This window comes from Sparus aurata, chromosome 6 (assembly GCF_900880675.1).
Source record: "Sparus aurata chromosome 6, fSpaAur1.1, whole genome shotgun sequence".
Taxonomy (NCBI): domain Eukaryota; kingdom Metazoa; phylum Chordata; class Actinopteri; order Spariformes; family Sparidae; genus Sparus; species Sparus aurata.
Genome location: NC_044192.1, coordinates 24,750,988 through 24,775,148, shown reverse-complemented (window position 1 = coordinate 24,775,148; position 24,161 = coordinate 24,750,988). Strand labels below are relative to the sequence as shown.

Here is a 24,161-nt window from a genome sequence, read left to right as displayed (position 1 = left end):
GAACATGTTTTATTCTCTTTTAATGATGGAATGATTATGTACGAAGCTATTAGCGGGAGGTGATTAGCAAGAATGTGAATAAGTTTATTCTCCAAAAATATCACACAGTTTGTAGTTTTTATGCTGAGCTAAGCTACCTGACTGCTGGCTGAAAGCGAGATACAACATATTAATTAGTGAACTTCAGAGATGTAGTTGGAGAAATGTTTTAATCTTTGGAGAGAGCCAGGAGAACTTTTTTTTTTTGCTTCATGGTTTTTGTTTTAACCCAGCATAAAAACTTCATGTACACCTAGTCCTGGCAACAAAAATTTAAACTGAGCGAATGTCTAAATGAAAAATAACAGCAAGAAAAGAATGATGCGTTCCATTCAGTGCAATGAAATTTGCACGTATGTGAGCTGCTCTCTTCCCTCCTCCAGATCGCACCTGTAAGATGTGGAACCTGGTAACGGGTCAGGAGATCGTCACCCTCAAAGGCCACCCCAACAACGTGGTGTCAGTTAAATATTGTCCTTCCTCCTGTCTGGTCTTTTCTGTCTCCACCTCTTACATCAAGGTGTGGGACATCCGCGACTCTGCCAAGTGTATCCGCACCCTTACGTAAGTTTCCCTGCTGCAACAAGCCACATGAGGCAGTTTGCAGCTGTTAATCTTAAAAAAAACTGCAGCTGGGGAAAGATTTGATGGAAGTGATTAAGGGTGTGATTTTTCTGTTCAGTGATGTGTTTCATGTTGCAGAGAAGTGACGGATGATATGAGGGAAAATCCAATTTGAAATCCATCTAGATGAAATGTTAAATTCACACTGTCTCTGTCTCTAATCCTCTTATTTGCTTCTTCTTCTGAAGTCTTTCATTCTATTTCTCTTACACTGTTTGGCTTCTCCTTCTCCCACAGTTCATCGGGGCAGGTGGTTTCAGGTGATGTGTGCGCTGGCACCACCACCCGCACAATAACTTTTGCGCAGGGCGAGTGTCAGATCAACCAGATAGCCATCAACCCGTCAGGCTCTGTGCTCTACGCTGCTGCTGGAAACACTGTTCGCATGTGGGACCTCAACAGGTACATTCATTGAACTGCTCATCCATTTATGTATTCAGTCATACATAGATCTATGCATTCATCACTTCCATCACTGGCCCAGGCTTCCCCACATTCATTCATGCAGATAGCTTCTCTACTTTAAATTATTCTACAAATGGGTGTGGGTGTATATATTCACCTCTCAGGTGTTAATCAACCAAAGAGATGATTAACATTTGACTGAAGAGATTAAAATTACTGTCAAAAAGAAAGTTCAGGAACTGGTGATAAGAGTTTTCTATGTGAGTGAGTTTCCCACAAGGTAACAATTTCTGAAATCCTGTGGTAGTGCCCTCTTCTTCTCAGTGTTTCTGCTTCCGGAGGGAGTTGATTAACAGATTGGACCAGACAGTTTACGCTGAGGGGCTCAGACCCACTTAATGATGCAGAAATAAAATATAAATGCATTAAACATTTCGTCAGCATCATCTCTGCCCATGGCATCGCTGTGTCTCGCGGTTTTACCTCACCCTTGAGACGGAAAGTGATTTCATTCAATGAGACTGGCACATTGGAAATCAAATTCTTGTAAGTAAAGTAATGAATTTCACAGATCTTTGCTTCACCTCCTTTGCTGTGTGCCTGTGTGTGTGTGTGTGTGTGTGTGTGTGTGTGTGTGTGTGTGTGTGTGTGTGTGTGTGTGTGTGTGTGTGTGTGTGTGTGTGTATATTTATATGTGTGTAGGATGCAAGGTATGGGGAGGCTGACTGGCCACATCGGCTCCGTCATGTGTCTGACAGTGGGGCAGTCTTTGCTGGGCAAAGACCAAGTAATCACAGGCTCCAAAGACCATTATGTCAAGGTAACACACACACATATTTAAACCATACCTGAGTGTCACGTATGCAGACACATACTTTACAGTCTCCCGCTTCCTGCACTGCATTCTCAGGTGTTTGACGTGGCAGAGGGAACCATGGGTAACGTAGGTCCAGCTCATAACTTCGAGCCGCCCCATTATGACGGCATTGAGTGCTTGGCGGTACAAGGAGATGTGCTGTTCAGCGGGTCGAGAGACAACGGCATCAAAAAATGGGATCTGGAGCAGCAGGAGCTCATTCAGGTTTGTGTGTTTGTTCGGTGTGTGTGTACATGTACACGTGTGTTTTTTAGTGTTTTTGTTAAGATTTGTGTTATAGATTTCTTAAAGCTTGTGGTCTTTGCAGTTTTGTAATCACTGTAGTTTAGTGATTATTCTGAAAACGTACTGTCACTCCCTGAGGGTTATTCAAAATTAAGGCTGCAAGTGTTTCATATTCCTACACTGTATGTGAGGTTAGCCAGGGTTGAATTAAGCAGGAAGCAGAATGATTTCATATTCATGTGGATGTAGAGTTTGTGTGTCAAAGTTTAAAGCCTGGACTATGTGTCAGTGCTGTGAGCCCTCAAGTAGAAATGATGTCACTGTTTTTCTTGAGGCTATTAACTCTTATCATCCTGTTAGCAAAGCTGTTCTTTCCACTAGATATGCGCAATGTAGACAGAGTGCTCACACAGTTTGAACAGACTTTGAGAGATTATTGATGGAAAATGATTCCTCTCAGAGAGGGTGCCACATGTGAAGGACTGCAGCTGAACTGTTTTTAGTGTGGAGAAGTTTGATAATGAACCATTGTTTTTGGTATTTATCAAGCAGCTTTAGATTTAGGGTCTACAGCCTAGAAAACTGTTTGGAGAAGGCCGGCACCTGCATAATTGTGATTGGACAAAACCATCAGATCAGATCAACAGTAGGAGAGTGCTACCAACGGCAGAGCCAGTTGTTAACTCTTACAGAAGCCAATTTGGAGTGGAGCCAAAACTTTTCCATCAAGAAAATCCTTCAGTTACATTCTTGGCCCTTCGTTAAATGAGATGTACTCTCCAGCACTGTTGTTTTCAAACTAACACCTAAACCACTCATGTAGCTGCCAGTGGTTTCTCAAATCACACTGATGGTTCAACCCCTGTGTGAAGCACACAGCTTAAAGCCTGGCAAGATGGAACTGTTGTAAAAAAACACATGATCATGTGATCTTGAAAATCCAGCAGCCTTGCGAGGTAAACCTGAGGGTGGCACTAGAGTAAAGGTCAGGAGATTATCAAAGTCAGTAGATTTCATCCTCTTGGAAACCATGAATGTCTGTAATTTTCTTGGCATCCAATAGCTAATGAGATATTTGAGTCTAGACCAAAGTGGACTTCGCCATCATTAGAGCCACTAGCTTGGGTAAAACTGTCCAGCTTTAATTCTGTTTTCTTTTTCTCTTATTTCAATAATTGTGTGGTAGAAAGAACAAGCAATTTGAAGATGTTTTCTTCGGGTCTTAGGCCTTAAAGGCACCTCTCTTGCTGTTTAAATGATTAATCAAAGAACTAAATAATTGAGAATAGAAACAACTATTGGTTGTTGTCTGGTTTGAACCAGAGAACTGAACTAAGATTTTCTTTCATGACTGCTTACTTTGGCTTATGTGGACTAGAGCTCTTAAACAGGTTTGTGTAGCAGTGCTGTCTCTGTAGAGAGAAGACGGTGCACACACTCTCTCCGCCCGTCCAGCACTGCTAGAGAGCACACTTCACTAGTTATCTGCCACTGGCCTGGCGGTGACAGAGAAAAGCTGTGTTGCCAGTTGAGCGCTCGGTTGGTGGACAGCTCCCTTTACGTCTTCCTTTACCCGGAGTGTTCACTCTGTGGAGAAAGTCAACACAGAGTCGTCAGGTGTAATGTAGCAGGAAAGCACTGTGTCAACATCAGGGTGCCAACACGCATCTCAGGTACCACAGAGGAAAGTCAGAGTGTGTGTGTGTGTGTGTGTGTGTGCGTCTGTGTGTGTGTGTGTGTGTGTCTTTGTGTGTGTGTGTGTGTGTGTGTGTGTGTCTTTGTGTGTGTGTGTGTGTGTGTGTCCGTTAACTCTTGCGGTGTCTCTTTTGCATCCTCTGCTGCCTGCGTATGTTAATAATGAATAACAATGCACTACGTGGGTGGATGCGGCACACTCATTTGCACACACTGTAATATGCATATAAAGCAGCACTTCCTCAAGTTGTATGCGTAAGTTCTGCTTAGCCTTTGTTTATCCGGACAGAGTAAACAGGAACATTACACATTATTATTTCCCTTCAAAGGCTGAGTTAGATCAACTCAGTGCTGTGGTCTGCGGCATCTGACCTTAACCTCATTTGTGAAGCAGCCAACACAATCCGTTTTACAGCCTCTCTAACTCAGTAGTCTCTGTCTAATTATGTAATAGGATCAAATTGCGGCCGGGGGTATAATAGAATATATTACAGAAGACTCTGAAACTCCTCCAGGATTGCTGCTGTGAGTTGTTCTGCTATGACCCCTCTGTTGTTAAAATGCAAACGCCATGGTGTGTTTCTAGGGAGATTACGTGAGGCAGTTTGTTTTCTCAACACTGTAGTTTAGTGATCCCAGTTGCTTGTTAAACATTTTAATGTACCTTCCAAAAACAGTTTGTGCGTTGTACTTGCCCGACTACGGCTTATGCAACTGTTGCTGCAGTGTGGTGTTGCTCAAAGGTGTCGGAAAGCATTAACACGTTTTTTACCCATGGGTGTAAAGTTGTTTCAGACGGTGCCGTAGATGACATGTATGTGAGAATGTTCCCTTTGTTTTTTTTGTAAAAGCCCTTTCACATCTACGCCTCTAATTGCACTTCCAACTCTCCGTGGATGGGGGGGGGGGGTCTCTCTCTGTTTTTCTGTCAAGATTTCCTCCATTTTGCTTTTGTGTTGAGGAAGGTTTTCTCAACCTTTTCTGGCCCACAGTTCCCAACTAAAAATGACAAAACTCTGCTGACCCCAGGAATTAGGGAGTTGTCCAATTGTTAGCATGGAGGGGCTCCAAATAGATTATACAGAAATGACGCTGTATTTGATTTATTATTTATATTTAGTAAAAGTTATTAGAAGTCATCAACTGCATTCACTTCTACATAAAAAAAAACAGCAATCTGCACCTAAATTGAAAATCACTGAACAGAGCTGTAATCTCTGTTGCCTGCTGATATCTTCACACACACATCACCTAGAGGCAGTAAAAAAAGAGCCTGACCCATACTGGACATTGAGGCTGATAGTCAGTAGGTGATTTGAGGGGGGATGAGGTCGGATGCTATCCCCCTCCTCTAGGCACTAATAGCAGAGAGAGTGCAGGGGCTGAGGGGTTATATAGTAAAATGTTTTAGTCTAGGCAAGGCAGAGTGAGGCATGTTTATTTATCTAGCAGGTTTTATACCCAAAGACAACCCAAAATACATATTACAGGCATGAGCACAATAAATAAGTTGTAATAATGATAATAAAAAAATATAGAAGCAGACCTGCCTGACTTCTTGATCCTTTATCTGACTGAGGTTTAAGATTTAAGTTAAAGTCTATGGCTCCGATCCTGGCTCTGAAATGTCAGTCTCATCAAGTGTGCTGTGTATTGATAAATCAATGGCGCTGTCCGTGGTGCTGAAGCAGCAGGCGGCCTTGTAGTCGTGCCTTTTTCTTGGATCTGTAATATTCTGTAAACTTTATACTTATTCAGTAATACACTATATTGTAGCATTTCTATTCTAATGTCACCTTCATGATCAAGATCAAGTAGCAATGTGTAGTCGCAGAAGAATGAGAGGATCCTTTAATATTCTTATAATGTTTCTGATCACTCAGTAGTGTTAAAGATGAACACATCAACCACTTATTACAGCATTATCTGTATCAGAGAGTTCAAATAAAAGTATATTGACAGATATTAGTTTTCAATGTAAACACGCAACATAATCAAAATATTTTACATAAAATTATTAATTACGATCGAACAGTAAACTTGTCAGCTCGCTCTGGTGTGCAGTAGAGTCACTGCTTCTGCATTACCTCAGTTATGTTTTTGTCTTTTGTGTCAACTCACTTGTTAAGTTCAAACACAGAATGGGCAAAACAGACATAATCCATGATGTGAAATGAAAGACAGGAAGGACACACAAACACACATAATAGCTGAAAACATCGGTTTTCTGCCAAAGGACATTTCTATAAACATGAACCTTCAGACCGTTGAGATGTGGCAGCAGCTGAGGTCTCTGCCGGGTGTCACTCCTGCCAACAAGATGACATTTTAGACTGCAGTGGCACACATTTCCCAACAAATGGTTAATTAAATAGTGGAAAATGTCCTCCTGTAAGGAAGCACATTGCATTCACTGGATAAAAAAAATAGACACCATATCTCGTAATTACGAGATCTTTTCTCGTAATTACGAGATCAGGATTGTCGTAATGACGAGATAAGATAAAGAAAAAGGAAACGTCTGTAAATCCCCTCTCAGTGGCAATGATAGCGCCATCGCAGTTAATCTGCTATTACTACCTTCTGGGTTTGAGACACTGGGAAATACTGATGTTTCTTAAAAATGAGGATGGTATTAATATTAGTATGTCAACACTGCGCAGGCGTCGCAAGCCGTTTGTTCAGGCGGAAAGCCCAGTCTGACGAGCTGGATGTCGCTCTCTTTCTGCAGGAGCAGTTGAACCAACACGGGATGCTTCATGGATACAAATTCATGCATTTCAAATGCATCCAATCTGGATTGGTAGTGACGCAGAGAACTGCACGGCACGTGTTAAAAATCCTAGATCCTCAAGGAGTACAGCTGAGGCAAATGAACCGTCTTAGAAGACGCCTGTACACAAACCAAGGCCCCAACTTCTTATGGCATGTCGATTCATAAGACAAACTGAAACCTTATGGAATATGTATTAACGGTGCCGTTGATGGATTTTTTCATAATTACGAGATCCTGATCTCGTAATTACAAGATAAGGTGTCTAATTTTTTTTTTTATCCAGTGAATGCAATGCGCTTACGTACTCCTGGCTCATCAGATCCTACTTATGATGCTAATACAGTAGATCAGATGTATGAATTGAAGGGTTCATTCAACCTGCCGTCTATAGTGCTGTCTGTATGTTGTAACCAAACATTTTACTGTTTCTGTTTCTGAATGGAGAGTTCCAGCAGGAGAATGTGTGGTCTTAAATTGTACTTTCAGTATTCTTGGTAGCTGCTGAGTCTTATTATTTTTGAAATACAGACCTTTGCTTTTACAAAACAATGTGATATTAGCACCAGATCAAGTGGTAGGTAGTAAATTATAGCCATTTGGATAATGTCACAGTATTGAAATCACTCTTGGATAGGACTGTTGTTCAGCAGGAATAACTTACTCGGCGCATGGTATCATGATTAAGTCACCCTCAGTATAATAATACAGATTTACTGAAGAGAACAACAGTGGTTTTATCAAAGTTGCGGGTCCTTTATTTGGATAATGTGGAGCGGGGCTAAAATAGATAAGCGTGCAGATGAGGAATATATGTAGATTTTTTTCTTTTAGTAAATTTTTTTTAGCTTGCTGATCATAAAAACTTGAAGAAAACAGCCAAGTAACTGAAACGTACGGAAAGATATCTGCAAACAAATAATGTGAGATACCTGGTGGATACAATAATGGAGAGGAACTTAATCAGCGGTGTTGTTTTGTTTGAGAGCTAATCTCAAAATATCAATTACCGACAGAAGCAAATAAAAAACAACAGGAAAAAATAGATAACATAATAAAAGTTATCTCCCTCTGCTGTGTTGTGCTGTAACGAGCTGAATTAACCTGCAGCCCAGTTGGTTGAGATAAACAGAGTATTACAAAATCTGCTAAATGTTTCTCTGCTATTAGAATGCTTGGGTGTATGTATCTACATATATGTATATGTTGATATATACCCACTTATTTATCGTATTTATTATTATTATTATTATTATTATTATTATTATTATCATATCATTATTAGTGCTTTTGATATTATTATCAATTACCCACATGTGCCTTCTTGTTCTGTTGTTCCGTTTGTAAAATTAACATGTGCAAAAAATAGATGTTACAAAAAAAAGTTTCTCTGCTGTACTTTTTATAGTCTTATGTCAGTGTGATCATCTTAATGAACACAAGACAGATGAATTCGTTTTTAGTTTATAAATCACGTTTGAAGCCATTGTAGAACAGCGAGCATGCAGACACAAGAGATTAGAATAACTACAGTATTCAGTCAAAAGACAGCGTTAGTGAACCTCAAGCCTCAATTGCACTTGTGTGTTGCCTAGCAACAATGTGCATTTTCCATTCAAGAAATATATACTCAAGATGATTTATATCCATTGAAAATGAATCCCACATTTATATTTTTCTACTGCTGTTTTTAAAAGGCAATAACGAGATAACTCACGTTCCTGCATGAGGTATAATATCTGTAATATTCTCTCTCTGCCTTTCACTCTGCAGCAAATCCCCAACGCCCACAAGGACTGGGTGTGTGCTCTGGCGTACGTCCCAGGGCGGCCCATGCTGCTGAGCGCATGTCGGGGCGGCATGCTCAAGGTGTGGAACGTTGACAACTTCACCCCAATAGGAGAGGTCAGGGGTCACGACAGCCCTATCAACGCCATATGTACCAACTCGAGACAGATCTTCACTGCGTCCAGGTAAAAAAAACAATACATCCCTTTTCTCTCTGTGTAGATAGAAGGCTCCATAAAATGCTGTCCATTTATAAGCTTTGATTCTCTTATCTGTCCAACATTCGGTCGATGTAGCGAACAAATGAATTGGCAAACTCATTTCTTTAGAATATAACGACACAAACTGAGCAAAAATGTGAAAGCAACGCTTTTGTTTTCATCGAGTTCAAATAAAAGATCAATGACGGCACACGGCAGGATTATTTTTCTCAGATTTTGCTCACAGACTTTAAATTTAAATCCGCGTTAGCGAGCACTTTGCCAAGATAATCAAACCCCCGACAGGGGCGCCATATCAAACTGCTGATTAAACAGCATTATTGTTTTTCAGGTGTCTTTTGGGCTCGTCACCATAAAAGGAGACTCTAAAAATGTGCACATCATTAAAAAATGGGTGCAGAATAATTTTTTATGCAGTGTACTCTGAGGGCTAGAAACCTCTTATGTCTTAATTAATGTAATTCATGTATTTATTATTTATTCACAATAAATTACTGTTATGAAAGAGTTTGTAGAATAAAGCACCATCAGCTCTCAACTGAACCATACACAGGCTTTTAAGGATTAGACATTATATTTTTTTTTTTGTCAATTAAAATCTAACAAATAGATCCTGCTAACATATAGCCTGCCTCATACATCTTAGTCCTCACGGCTCAGTTATTGTCCAAACTTTTAAACTATTAAAAACACACCAATGATGATCATAGCGCACTTTCCCACATGTTTTTTTATTGTGTGTTGATTTATCTCATTAAGTGTCACTTACGTCAATGTGTGTTTATCCCCTGCTGAAAATAGTCCCTAACAAACAACACCAAACCTGTTTGGTTAACATTTGCTTAAAACAACAGTGCCTATCTGATTCAGAAAATGACTTGGCCTCCTGTAAAGAAAAAAAAAAAACTATGAAAGAAACTACACAATTTTAAGATCGGGATATGAAGTCATCTATTTTTTGCTCTGGTCTTTTCTTGGAGCAATAAGAAAGGCCTTTTACCACAAGGGCAGCTGGAGGGGTTTAGAATATATGTTTGTATTTTATTGTTTTTTAACTGGTACAGACTGAGAAAAACTGTTTAAAAAGTATCTCAGCTTTTCCTGAGTGAAACACTGGATCATGACTCATGCTTGCTTCATCTCAAGCATTCAGCTCCAGGTGTGTGCTAGTCAGAGAGGGTCAAACTACATCCTGTTTTTCTGAGCTCAGGCGGGGATTAAGCGTATTTACTGTGTGTGTGTCTGAGTGGGTATGTGTGTGTGTGCCCTTCTTACTTCTCCTTCAACTGGTGGGCTTTCAGCTGAAGTCGACTAACTTTCTTTTTCCTCTTCTTCCTCTTCTTACTCTCTTGTTCCATCACTTCTTTAATCCTCATCATCTCTTGCTGTTCTCCTGCTGTCTTTTCCGTGGACAAATGGTCTTCATCGCCACCTTCCTTCTCCTCCTCTGCTCCTCCCTGCCCCCCGTGTTGACCCCAGTGACTGCAGGGTGAAGTTGTGGAGCTATGTGCCGGGCCTGACCCCGTGTCTTCCCCGACGGGTCCTGGCCATCAAGGGCCGAGCCACCAGCCTCCCATGATTGCCTCCTCTCCGCTCACCAACCCTCCCTTCCTCTGGTACTCTTTTAACTAATTTCCACCTTCTTTTCCCAGCTGTGTTTCTTTTCCCCTTCTTTTGTGTTTCTTCACTTGGATGGTTCTGTTCGCTTCAGTTTCCATCCTCCATCATTTTTTCTCCAATTATTTATTAATTCGGTTTTTGTTGTGTTGTCTTTACACATTCTGCTGAGTTTGGCTCAGTTCAACTTCTGTTCTGTAAAAACTTTTATAATGCTTGCTAGTTCGTTAGCAGACCACTGACTGCAAGACAACACAAACAGCTTCTCACTGACTGACCAAGTGACTCATAGTTTTGCTTTGACAAACTTCTGAGCAAATGAAATGTGTCTCTTAAAGCCTGTTGCTGTACTTGGTGGAATAATTCATAATAGCATTTTGTGAAATGTGCTTACTTGCTTTCGCACCAAGAGTAAGATGAGATGATCGATCACACTGTCACATCTGTCCATTCAATGTAAGGCTACAGCCAATAAATGGTTAGTACCCCGAATAACAAACACAAAAACAGGCTAACCCAAAAATCAGCTCTGATCGGCTGCAATGAAAACATGACACAAGGGAGGACACGGTAATTTTCGCCCCATCTCTGTTGTGATGCCATGACACACTTTGAAGTTGAGGATGTTTGAATGCTTCACCATTCACTTTCTTTCCAAGCAACACTCACCCACTGAAGTAGATGGGGACTTGTTTTAAACCTAAAAAACATCAGACAAAAAATAAGATAAGATAGCTCCTTAAGGTTTGTCTGGCATAACCCAAGTCTCCAGAAGCTCAGAGATCCAAAATTGAATTGAAAAAACTTTATTTACATCCTTTTTAAGCTTAAATCTTCACTGCCGCTGCTAAGCTAAAAGGACTAGCTTAGCATAGCACTTTTGGAATCAAAATAGTATAAGTGTGGTTAGGGGTGCAGGTAAGCCACGCTAGCTAGTTTATTTCAGTCTTTATGCTAAGCTAAGCTAGCTGCCAGTTGTCAATAGCTTCATAAGTATCTTATCTTAGTTGTATCAATCTTCTCATCTTACTCTGGGCAAGAGGGCTATGAAAGCAAAAAAATCTAACTATTTATCAAACCCGTTCCGCATCTAATCTGTTGGTAGAATCAACTCTGTTGACATTTAGTATCTCCTAACAACAAAAGTGCACAGCTAACTACTTTAGACAGTGTTTTTACTGACGAAATGTGATGCTATCCTTGTTATTGCCTAATCGACTGACTTATTGACAAGCTGTTCACTGACAGCTATCACTGTGGGGAGAACAAGTTGGGAGAATAATTGTGGGCCAGTTGAAGATATTTACTTGTTGTTATGACTCATACATGTACTTATTTCTTCACTTTTCTGAAAGGGCGCATTAGGTGTTTTATTCCTACCATCACCATGGAGAAGGATCTCTAATGAAATGTGTGTGGGCAAGTGTGTGTGAAGCACACTTTGAAGTCAATGTCTTTGTGTTGTGTCTGATGTACAATTGGTTTGTTTTGAAAGGGAAGACTGCGCGATTGATGTTCTGTTATTTTCTCCCTTTGTTGTGTTCTCCTTGTTTTCCTTCGCTCATCATCTCTCTCCCTCTGTCTCTCCAGCGACAAGACGGTTAAGATCTGGACGTCAAAGGTGTGGAGGAAGAGGTGACAACCAAATTGGATCCTTTGTCGACCATCTTCTGACTACTGCAGCCACTGATCCGTGACCTGCTCTCTTCTAGTAATGAGATGTGACACTGAAAACAGTTTCCAAGGCAATCAAGGTGTTTTTCTTTCACTTTTTGTCAAGGTGTAAATTGACAAAGCTGAGGCTGAGCATGTATTCAAAGGCTAAACAACTATTTGCCTTTCAGATGTTTTTTTTTTTTTTACTGCCTATTTGAAAGTGCCATTCAGGTGTGATGCTACAAGATTTCTTTCCGGCCGTGGACATACCAGGCGGAAGAATTTTTTTTCTCCTGACAAAAAAAAGACCACAAAAGTAAAAGTGTCCTTCTGTTCGATCACCGAGGTTTGACAATCCTTGTTGAACAGCAACAGATGAATTTGCTCAAAGACGTGTGTATTCATGTCAGAAGGTCAAGACGTGGACTGAATTTTGAGTCCCAGAGGGATCTTATTTAAAGTCTGGGACTTTTCTGTTTCTCCATTCAAGAAGCTGAACACAATGGAGGGTCATTGTTTGTGTTAATAATGGTTGATGATCAATAGACAATTGATGTTTGACATCACTGCAAAATTAGACAAGATGCCATCACTTTTAACGCCAGACACACCCTCCTTTAAGTTCAACTCTCTCTCAGTATATCACTGAAACTTAATTGCGTTCCACAAGTCGTGTTCATTTCCTTTTTTTAATGACTTTTACTAATTTATTATTTTTTCCTACCTCACTTGTTTTGGACTTTGGCGTGAGGTGGGAGGGAACATTTTACGGGTCTCTGCGCACAAAACACCTGGTGCTCGACATTTCTCAAGTCTTTTATTTGATGCTGGCTCTTCATATCTGTGTGGATGTGTCCTCTGTGACCCTGCGGCTATCAGACTGTCTCGCTGCTGACCTTGCAAACAGGAAAGCACACATCCAGTAGCACAACAAAGGTAGCACTGGCCCCCCGGAGGATTCTGCCTGGATTGTATTATCTGCCCTGTAAAGTGCTAACAGGGGTGAAAAGAAGAAACACCCCTGCGTCATAATGAAAACAGAACACACTACTCAGACGTTTGTGAGTCGGGTATTCCATCGAGGCCATAGTGCCAGATCATTATCTCGACCATCCTACGGTATGTGGCCCATACCTGCCATATATTCCCCACATGAACGGTAATAAGAGCCCTGCCAGTGTACCCCCGCCTGCTTTTAGCTTCGTTCGGAACTTTAAGGTTTGCAACTGTGTCAGACTGACCAGCCTTACCCACCGAAGAGTCCACCTCCTTCCCCGCTACTGAACTTCTCTGGGAAGCTTTTTTAATTAGAGGTCTCGCAGCTTGACCGGCTGCTTTCAGGCAAGATTACTTGGATGAAAGTAGGTCATAACTGAGAGGGATTTCTTATTAAAAATCCCAATTTTCTTCCACCCACTATTTGCTGCTACATTTAAAGGCAGGAAAAAAAAAAACTTCCTGTACCAGTGCACTGATGTACAAATCTGTTTATGTGGCAGATTATGCGTGTGGGCAACACACACACATATGCACAAACTGTGGACTCACACAAACACACGATTTCAGAGGATGTTGCGGTTATCCATCTTGCCTGATAGGTCTTGGCGTCCCACACCGTGTTGATTTAGTGTCTCTTTAATGAAACAAATTCAGCACTGCAGCACTCCACTGACACACACGTATATGCACACACATACACACGCCTATAGGCGAACAGTAATAACACAAGTCTTAAAAGTCAGTTCAACTTTCTTTATCTTCTGAATCTGAATAATTTTTTATCACTTTTGGTTTATGAACATTTTTTGTGTAACAGTCTTACCGCTTGATAAAAACCCAATTTATGTCTGTATCACAATATCACAGATGACTTTTGGTGTTAAAGGGTAACTCCACCCATTTTACGCATTCAAGTGTGTTTGCAGGTCTTAAGAAGGACCTTTGGTGGCTCCAGAAGAAGCTGCATGTAATCTGATGAATTGCATTGTGAGTAATGTTGACACCATGTTTTGAAAACTGAGAAGACTGTGTGAAATGTAAGACCAGTGAACTGCTTTTGAAAATGTAATGCCTACATGACCCACAATGCAACTGAGCCACTAAGTGACAAAACAAGACTTGTGGACAGTTTAAACACAAAAGATGCAGAAATGCAGAACCAGAGATATTGCCTTTTTATTCAACACATTCTTTTTAGATTCAAAACCTGGCGCCTGCATTATCCACAGTGCAACTCAGCATTGTGAGTGACATCACTGGAGGCGAATTATCAGATTACATGCAGCTTCCTCTGGAGCCTCAAGATCTGTAAACACGCTTCAACATGAAATGTCATTGCTTCTCTTGATAAAAGAATAGTTTGGTTTCTTCCCTGCACTTTTCCTTATGAAAGACCCAGAAACATGTAGTTGAATTAAAAGAAGCTTGGATCGTGAAACAGCAGTCAGTGGTGTTGAAGTTAGTAAATATTTTCAACATACTCTCTGCAACTTCTCCTGTAACAGGGAGTATGTGCTGCCAACACAAGCTTGAAGCTGCTTACACTTCTCCAAAAGCAATGATGTGGGTTGTGGTTTTATGTTGGGGAGGCATAGCTAATGCAAATGTGTGGATGGGGTTGATTTGTTGACACGTTCTTGGTTTTGATATTTGTAATGCTTAGAAACTCAGGTAAGGAGTGAAGGATAATGTTAGTCATACGTTAGTGATTACTTGACCCTGTGAGTTTAGGTAGCTCTTTGAATCGACCAAATGCCTTGTTTGAGATATTTTTATTTTACTTAAAAAAGGTACTACCAGTGTACCATCCCTTTTTTTTTTTTTTAAAAAAGAGCCATTTCCATGTTTTGCTTTTGCATTAGATTCCCTTTACTTATTATCTATGTACTGTGCTTTCTGTACAAAACGTACACATCTTAAATGACATCTTCCCAATTCTGGCCAAAGCTGAAAGTCTCGCAACTCTGAGAAGATATGCACTGATTTTTGACCATAATTGTTTAAAATATGTATAAAGTGTGGTAATTGTATAGCAGTTTGACTATAAAACTGGCGTGGGCGGTACAAAATGTGGTCAGTAGGGAAATTAACCTCCATAATATTGTGGGTTGTACACTTTGACCTCGAGTCAGACCCCACTGGGCCCTACACTGTACACTATGTATTTTTATGTGCTAATTAGCCAAACTGACCCTGCTCGCCACCTTACGGTGTGTTTGTGTGATAACAATGCTAAGACAACCTTTATCTCTGTGTTTCTTTTATCTTCTCCAGCCTCTGACTTATTGCTAGAGAAGATGTTGTAGTACTGAAGCTTTAGGCACTCTCCTCCTGTGCGTGTACATATGCTGAAGGTTGCATGATATTGTGCTTCATCGGTTGCTTGGATATCTCAAAACATGGCAATTCAGAATGCAGTTCATTCCTGCTTGTATTTAATGTTTAATGTGTAACACCCGAGTGGATTTGTTTGCAAATTCTTAGTAGGATTTGGCCATTTGTTTGCATTCTGAAGCATTGACAGTCAAAAGGCTTCACAGATGACACTTGCTTGCAAGATTTCTGAAAGCCAAAGTCACCCTTATGTTCTGAGGCCAGTTTTCAGCCAATGTCAGCACCACTCGATGCTGTGTAAATAGGTGTGTCATACCTCTTTTAATATGCTAGACGTGATTTAGTCGAGGTTAACTGACTTCTTTCTCATCAGCTGGCCTTAGAGCAATCTCTTCAGGTTAGGATTTACATGCACTTTGGATAATGAACACTGCTGTGAATACTCTATGGACAGACATGTGTTGAGCCTAGTTTTAGACTTAGTTTGCAAAAGAAGAGTTTAGGAGTCCCACATGGGGCCGGTGTAAATTTAATCCATGGTCTGAGTTTTATCAACCTCAGAAACGACCGCACGACAACAATACTCTGCAGTAAATGTATCCAAATATAAACCTCCACCAAAAAGCCACAAATAATGCTCAGAACAGCACCAAACTTCAGCAACAGTACAAATAGGGATCTCAGCACATAGTCCGGGGCATTAAAACTCCACTAGTTTAGCTGGATTTCTACTGAAAAGCTGACTAAATTTCCCACTCTTCTGCAGCAGCTTCCTGTTGATGGGAAGTCCAGACGACTCGATTACCGAGTGCAGTAGAGTTCCGCGGCTCATGGATGAAAATGTGTGATTATGACTCCATGGAAAAGCAATCAAAGTTCATATGTGTCTTACCTGCCAGTTTATAACAGTTATTATCGAGAGCAGACAGGGAAAAGAACGGAATTGAGCATTTCTAACCGCACCCGGAAGCTGATGGAGGAGAGTTGAAATCTGTTTTTAGCTTCCCAATAGCTTCCCTAGCTAAGCTAGCGGAGGTTAGATGCCCCAGACTATGTGCTGAGACCCTATTTGTACTGTTGCTGAAGTTTGGTGCTGTTCTGAGCATTATTTGTTGCTTTTTGGTGGCAGTTTATATTTGGATCCATTTACTGCAGTGTATTGTTGTCGTGCGGTCGTTTCTGAGGTTGATAAAACTCCGTAAATTAGCGGTCTGCTAACTTGATCTCTTGAGAGGGAGTCTAACACAGTTTCACGGTTATTTAGACCATGGATTAAATTTACACCGGAATATCCCTTTAAAACAAGGAAAATATATGAAAATATGAAAAGGACACATCTGTTAAGCTCTACAGTAGGGTTAGAAACCAGTTATATTAATGTTTGTGCTGATACAGTATGTTAGATAACAGTCAAGACTCCAGTACGTCCCTGCCTTTAAAGCCCTTCTTCCTTTGAAGCAAATGATAACTGAGAATGCAGATTTTCACTTTGGCAGAGCAGCACACGCAGCATTGGTGGACACTCAGGAGAGTTCGGCTCCATCCTTATTTCCCTGGCTGTCTGCTGGCTTTCAGGCACTGTTCTTAATATTACTGACCACAAACAGGTCATATTACTCTATGAAAGATATATTCAGAGACACAGGATGACAAAATGCAACCTAAATTAACTGCTCAAGCATCAGTCAACGAGGGAATGTCTTTTCAGAAAGGCATGTTATCACACTAAATGTACCATTGATGTAGTATGTCTTTGATAAATTCTCCTCTCTGATCCTGGATTGATACACCAGTTTGTGGCGATGTTGTAGCCAAACGTGGAAAAAAGACCCTGCTTTAAATTGGAAAGCTGTCTGCCCAAAGCTTAAAAATCACTTGAACAGTTGATACTTTGCTTATTCTACAGTATGTGTGTCCACTCGAGTGGTAGTAAAAAAGAAAAAGCAACACTGACCATTTGCAAACCCCCGCCCCCTAGAACTTATGCAGTTTACAGTTATGACTCTGTGATCTGCTGCTTCCATGTTCGCATCCCTCTTGGATGCCCCTGGTGTAGCTAAAACATGATAAAGTGCCCTATAGGGTGTCCTTCCAATGCCCTTTCTGCACTCTGGTGCCACACCACATACAGCTGGTGGCCTTTTTATCAGTCACCCACTGCACACAGAAGTAAACAAAGGCAAGCTAGAGTATAAAGAGTTAGGTTAACACATAAATGTTTGTATTTCCTGACTCGGAACTGCTTAATTTTAACCAAAGAAAAAAGATTTGACAATGAGGAATAACCAATGAGTTTGGCAAAAATGATACTGACTTCCTGAAAGCAACTAAAGAGCCACTAAATGTATACTTAACTCTGATGTTGAACATATATTTTAATAATGTTACTGGTAACCTCACGTAAAAAATGATATTGTTTACTAATAATATGCCCCTTGCCCTTGTTTACCTCTGCACATACTAAGCTAGTTAGCCAGACATGTTAACGTTTACATCTTATGGTAAAGCAGATAAACACACAGTTTTATCCAATCTTTCTACTTTTTCTCTTGAGTTTTTGGTTTTGGAAAAACTTAAAGAAACACCAAACACTGTTTTGGCATGTGGAGAAACCCGACAGACCTGCCATGCCCAGCCAAGTTTGCTAAAGCTATATTTGGACAATCGCTGCTCGGGTGCGGAGGTTTGGCAAATGGTCAGTTGTCTTAAAGTAAAACATGGACTGCAGCAGATTTCCAGAGCAAGCTTCTCTCAATCTATGTTTATTTATATAGATTCTGTAACCAGTCTGTATCGATTATAAGACCACAGAACAGATTGGAGAGTCGAGCTGTCAGTCAGTGATTGTGTGATTACCACCTTCAGCACCTCCAGCCCGGCCCAACCATCTTGTGACTACGAGGAGATGAAACCTAAGTAGTTGGCGTCTCAGCTTCAGCCTTGTGCCTCAGCCAACAGGCCCTACTGCCTTAAAGAAACAGAATGTGAACCATCGTTATTACTCTGAGGATTGTAGCCCGTCCTGCAGATTGGAGGAATTCTGTTCTAAGTCAGACAACGTCTCCGCTCGCTTTATCAACATACGGCTGAAAAGACTTTGCCTCGGGCTGCTGAGGGGATGCGATCTCATTTAGACACAATCAAGAGGGCACTTTACTGAATCACGATCGCACACCGACACACGTCTTCTTCTCTGCAGCTGCGCAAGTAACATCTCCAGTTGTGTGTGTTTTCACATCGGGCTAACATACGCTAACATGACATGTGGAAGTGTCTGTGAAATATATGTACTCACGGGACATAAATGCAGGGTCAAAGGTCATTTGTGCCTTTTATTGCACAGACTACTCCCTCTCTTAAACGAGTGTAAATGTGTGTACAGTTGTTTTTTTTTTTTTTAATATGACAATGTGCATGCGATCAAGCCTTGTAAAATATCTTACTGTAAATAATGTAAGTAAATATTTAATGAAGGATTCAATGTTCCATCAAGGAAATAAACAAGTTAAAATCAGCCGTCTTTTGTTTCCTATGGTGTGAGGAAATGAAATCAGAATCTATTGAATATTGCTTTCTTTTGTACAAGATCGCAGTCCTGTTTGTTCCTTTAACCAGATTGATTGGTGTTTTGCTATTTACCCAGCTGTCTGCAGATTACAACACTTAGTACTTGATCTCCCCTGTTGGATATTAAGACCAAAGCAGCTGAGGAATAAAATAATCTTTTATTTTTTGCAGATGGACGCAGAGTTAACTGATCACTCAGAACAAAAAGGCAGACAGGTTGTAAAGCAATAGATGCAGACATGGGGAAATGTTTTTCATCCAGATGCATTTCTCTCTACTTCAGGGCCAGAGATACAGACTCTAAACACATACATCTTCATTTCCCTCGCAAACTCTGATCATTAACTTGCGTCGGGCTGCGCTTGTCCCAGCAGCAACGGGAGACACAAGCACTGTGATGCACGACGCCCATTAACGCCTCCGAGGAGGCAAAAACCATTTGAAGATGCCAGTCACAAACAAATAAACATCCATACACAGACCCTGTCACGTCGCAGCTGCATGTGCTCCATCTGCTCTCTCCATGTAATAAACTCCTGAAATTTCATCTTCGCCTGTTTCATTAGACGACGTCGCTCCAGTGAGTCTGTTCTTACCTGCTGATCTATCCTTGTCCGACTCTATCAATCAGCCTGTAAGTATAAAAATCAATTTGATATTCATGCCAAGTACCCCAGTTGAATAGTAAATACGACATTCATGCTCACATGTGAACAAACTAAAATGAAGTTGACTCCAGTATCACAAGTAAAAAATGCTGCAAATCACAAGCGATGGCAATGTCAGTGGGTCAGTTGTTCGGTCCACTACACAGACATTCATGCTCCCCAGAGGCTGAATTTTGTTATAACTTTGGTGGTCCAACAATTCAGTTTCTACGATAAACAGCTTAAACAAATTGTCCACAGGATTGTATAGACAACTGAGAGACGGGGAAGGACTGATGTTACAAGCCGCTCACATATGGTCAATAACAAAGTGATAAATACATGTAAATGTTTACAAATTGTTACAAAGAGCCCCTTTAATTAACAAATGTTGGCATGCTAATATGATAAATTAAGATGGTGAACATAGTAAACGTACTTGCTGAACAGTTGTTATTGTGAGGGTGTTAGCAGGCTGAATAATAATAAAAAGGCCTATATCCTGCCAGAAAAACAGATAATTATTTCCCATCAAATCTACGGAGCGCTCCAGCGCTAAAACTCAGATTAACCCACTGTATGCCAGCTCCCAGCACCAAAAGGCTGACAAAGTGCAGCTCAGTGAAGCATACAGCAGCGAAAGCAGTGAGCAAAACAGTGCTACATAACATAATAATCTCTGATTATTGGGCTTGAATTTGTCAGGTGGACACAAAACCAACTCCAAATGAACACTAATGCTGCTCCAATGCTATCTGTAGGATGTGTTAATAAACCTTTTAGACGTTGACCATTTCAGCTTTACAAGTGATAATCTATAAAACATTTGTGTAGTGTTTAAATGTTTCAGCTGCCACCAAGTGGCAAAAAATATCTGTGATGTAGGTCTACAAACAACATTAAACTTGTTTGTAATTAATAGTTCATTTACAATGAAGTACAATGCATCTTATTGACATAGAGGCAGGCAAAGTTACTTAATCATCTTCACATCGGTCCAACATATGTTGTTTTAGTAATTTCCTTAAAATGAATCACATTCATGTAATGACAATAACACAAGGACAGAAATCGTCTTGTGACAATTTCAGATCCTGTCTTTATCGGCGTAGAAGGCTTTTCTGTCGACTGGTGAATACAACTCTCCAATAGTGATAATGGGAGCATCATTGAAACAAGACAGAATGCATCGAAACAACAAGAGTAAGTAGTTCAGCCAAGAAGACTGGATGGAAAGTGAGAAGGATGCTGTGAAAAACAAACAAACAATAAATGATCACTGGATGTTCAAACTCCTATTTTTACATCATGTCGGACGCACAAGGCAGCAGTGACATGATGATGAGCAAGGTAAACTGAGAACACTGTGAACATTACAGCCTGTAGACGTGTAGAGAACATTATGATTTTTATTATCACCTTCTCTTTCAAACTTGATGTGGAAAACTAACAGGAGAAATAACCTTAATTGCAAATGCTTGACATAATAATTAATCACCTTATTTACCCCGCATACTTTAAATTATAAGAAGAGAAACGCAGCGGTGTGAGAGGCAGACAACACATTCCGAGCCTGGAACACGACTTCACACAATGTGGACTCAAAGAGGGTTTTAATGCTGAGGAAAGAAAAAAAATCCCCACTGTTTCTCAGAAACACACAGCGAGCATCTGCACGACCGCTCGACAAAGCCTCGGTCTATCAGCTAAATAGCATGGTCTAATCCCATTATGCACTCTCTCTTTGAGTCCAGTTTTACACAGTGCACACACAGCACTACCAGATTTAGCCACATCAGAGCGACACCCAGTCATTCATGAACACGGTGGATAATTAAAAAAAGAAACAATGTGTGTTTGTTATAATTATGTTATTATTATGTGTAGAAAGCGTCTGTGTTTTCATTCATTCAAAGATCAGACACATTCACGTTGATCTAGGTGGTGTTCATTGAGTTAATTATGTTTACAACACACATTAAAACCTTACACAGATGATCCTGTAGGTCATTTTGACAAAGTACAAACTGCTGTTTTTGGTTTAAATTAAGGTTTAAGGAATTAATATATACACTCAACTATAAAGTCATTGACTCACTGTGGAGGCAATCACTTCTTTCTCTGTCAATCCAGAGCGATGTGATGGCATATTAGCATGCAGAACATAATAACAATTCAGAAATGGAGGGAAAAGATGTATTATGGCTTGTGGCGGCTCATTAAGTTCCTCACTTAAAGGAACACTTTCACATTTGGGGAAATTCTAATAAATCAATCAAAATTAAATGAATCCCTTTCTTGCCAAGAACTAAACTAGAAGATTGATAGCACACTAACGATTATCAAGTTAATATGTTGCTAAAGCTGATTAGATTAACTTAGTGAGCCTGATTCTGTTCATTCTGTAGGTAACAAAGTATGTCTGCCAACACCTCTGAAGCTCTCTAGTTAAGACCTTACACCTCTCTTCCTGGATCTTGTCATTGCCACAGAGTTGTCATCGAACCAGCGCAGACTGCTCACGGCTAAGAAATAATCAGGTGCATACCCCTCCTTCAAAGTCAAGACATGTTTTTACACTGTTACCACATACAAGACATGTTAAAGAAAATGATTTCAATCTTGAATGTGTTGAAATACAGTCTTGTTACTGGCCAAAAAGATACTCTTATGTTTTCTCTTCTTCTTCTTCTTCTCCATTATGGTTATTATATGTAATGGAAACTGTAGATGATCTGTTCATTTTTGTCATAAACAAACCAACAGGAAGTGTAAAATGGGTCAATTCCTCTGCAGAAGAGTACCACATGTAGCTGGATAATGTGCTGTCTTTGTCCACAGATGTTTACAGCTGCAGCTGAAAAACACTTCTGTGGGAACAGGTTGAACTAGCAACACATTCATTTACTTTCTGTTACAACCTGTTTGAACAGACCGTCTCTTCAGCTCCACACACGCTCTGTGTTATCAGTTTTTCTTCTTCTTCTTTGATTCTTTTCCCTTCGCAGGCTGCTGCCTCCAAGGCAGGAAGTTGTAGGAGATCAGGGCTGTGAGGAGGTATGTAGCCATGCCGGTGTATGCTCCTATCACCAGACACAGCGGCTGCGCCAACACAAACAGGCAGAACACGTTGATGGACGCCCGGTCATCCAGCTCCACCCGATCGTCCTGTGTGGCTTTCATCACTCCAAAAAAATACAGAAGTGCCACTGCCGGGTAGAAGGCCAACTCCACCATGATGCTTAAGACCAGGCCGCTCCCACACACTAGAAAGCCTTTGGATTTAACATGTGCAGATGTGTTGGAAAGTAGTTTGTAAGATCCAGTGAAGTGTAGATGGGAGTATTTTCTGAGACACACTCACCTAGAGCAGATTGGCACTCACTCCAAGACAGAAATCCCTGTGAAGACTGAAGGTGGATCTGACAGTGAAACAGACTCGGACCTTTGATCCGTCAACAGTCCTGTCAAACATTATCCACCTCCTCCTTATCAGGACACTTGACAGTTGTTACCTTCTAACACAAGCTGCTGTTTTGCTTTTAATAAGCGCACGTGTAGAAGAAACCTTTTGAATAGTCACAAAACCAATTATACTGTTCTCTCAGGTGTATCACACAAAATCCACTCAATGGAACTGTTCTTAGGAAAAGGTCAAAGTGACCTTAATTTTTCAGAGTGAGTTAGCTTGAGGGAATTGAATAACAAGCCATAAACGTATTATGTTGTAAAAAACGTGAACTTTACATCCACAGACTTTCTCATGTGGAGAATGTGCTCTTTGTTTTGCACTTACGCACGCTTTGTGTTTTGCGATATGAAACAAGTGCCTTTAAACTCATGAGATGGAGAAACATTCTCAATCTTCCTGAGACATTACAGACGAGAGATTGCAGCATTAGTTGGAGAATAAAACATTGCACTAGCCCAAATAAATAAATAAAATCACACTTATTGAGTATCTTGCAGAGAGTTGGATAAGATGATCAATGCAAGTGTCATATAGAGTCAGGAGACGGTTCACTGAGCTCATCTTAGAGACTGTAAACAGAGGGCAACAGCTAGCCAGGTCCTGCTAAAGGTTCACAGGCACCTCACATGCTCATTAGTAATTAGCAGCTTTTATATCCAGTTGCCTGCAGGAACTGCATTCAGTGAAAAATTGATGTGTGAAGATAACATGGTGTTTTCTTTATGGAAAGTTGCTTACTGAAATTTATTTTTGATAAGCCAGAAAGTCACACGAGCCCAGGCAAGATAAAGTTTCACCATGTAACTTCTTAAAGGAAAGAATTTCAATCTCAGATCATCAGTATTTACAGTATTTATGAGGTAATAATACAAACTCAGAAATGTTTTTTTTTTCCTTAACTGAATAAACAAGCTATTCTTTGGAGAGAACATAGCTAGCTGTTTCCTGTCTCCATGCTCAGCTACGCTAATTGCTAGCTGTTGACCAACATTTGCAGCCTGCGAATGTGAATAAGAGCTCTGATATTATCACATGTATGGATTGTGTTGCAACGATATATTACAAAGCCTTAGTGCTAGTAGTCTAAACAACAATTCCCCCTTTCTCTGAGCTAACGCAGTTAGCAGTTAACCTGGTGGTATGCTGCCCCCTATTAGTTTTCAGTATGAATTCAACAGCTGGTCAAATCTTACATATGGCACCTTACTGCCCGTTTTATTTA

At 40.5% G+C, this 24,161-nt stretch overlaps 1 protein-coding gene and 1 long non-coding RNA gene across 10 annotated transcripts in view; one reads left to right on the top strand and one right to left on the bottom strand.

The window, feature by feature from the left end:
- The window catches only part of kif21b (kinesin family member 21B), a 64,534-nt gene extending 49,368 nt beyond the window's left edge, over nt 1–15,166 (top strand). For 6 of the 9 annotated variants that reach the window (XM_030419469.1, XM_030419467.1, XM_030419468.1 and 3 more), the window contains 7 exons: nt 423–603; nt 901–1,065; nt 1,771–1,888; nt 1,979–2,149; nt 8,412–8,611; nt 10,127–10,263; nt 11,855–15,166. In XM_030419469.1, the coding sequence (XP_030275329.1) occupies nt 423–603; nt 901–1,065; nt 1,771–1,888; nt 1,979–2,149; nt 8,412–8,611; nt 10,127–10,226 (935 nt within the window). In that variant the 3' untranslated portion in view covers nt 10,227–10,263; nt 11,855–15,166. The remainder of the gene's footprint in view (nt 1–422; nt 604–900; nt 1,066–1,770; nt 1,889–1,978; nt 2,150–8,411; nt 8,612–10,126; nt 10,264–11,854) is intronic. The other 3 variants (XM_030419474.1, XM_030419473.1, XM_030419471.1) reach the window with 1 other exon arrangement.
- Nucleotides 15,167–18,959: 3,793 nt separating this feature from the next.
- On the bottom strand, nt 18,960–22,949 carry LOC115583064 (uncharacterized). The gene is made up of 2 exons (XR_003984297.1): nt 22,832–22,949; nt 18,960–22,742 (listed from the first exon to the last, which is right to left on the bottom strand). It is a non-coding gene; the product is annotated as an uncharacterized LOC115583064 (long non-coding RNA).
- Between the last annotated feature and the right edge of the window lie 1,212 nt (nt 22,950–24,161).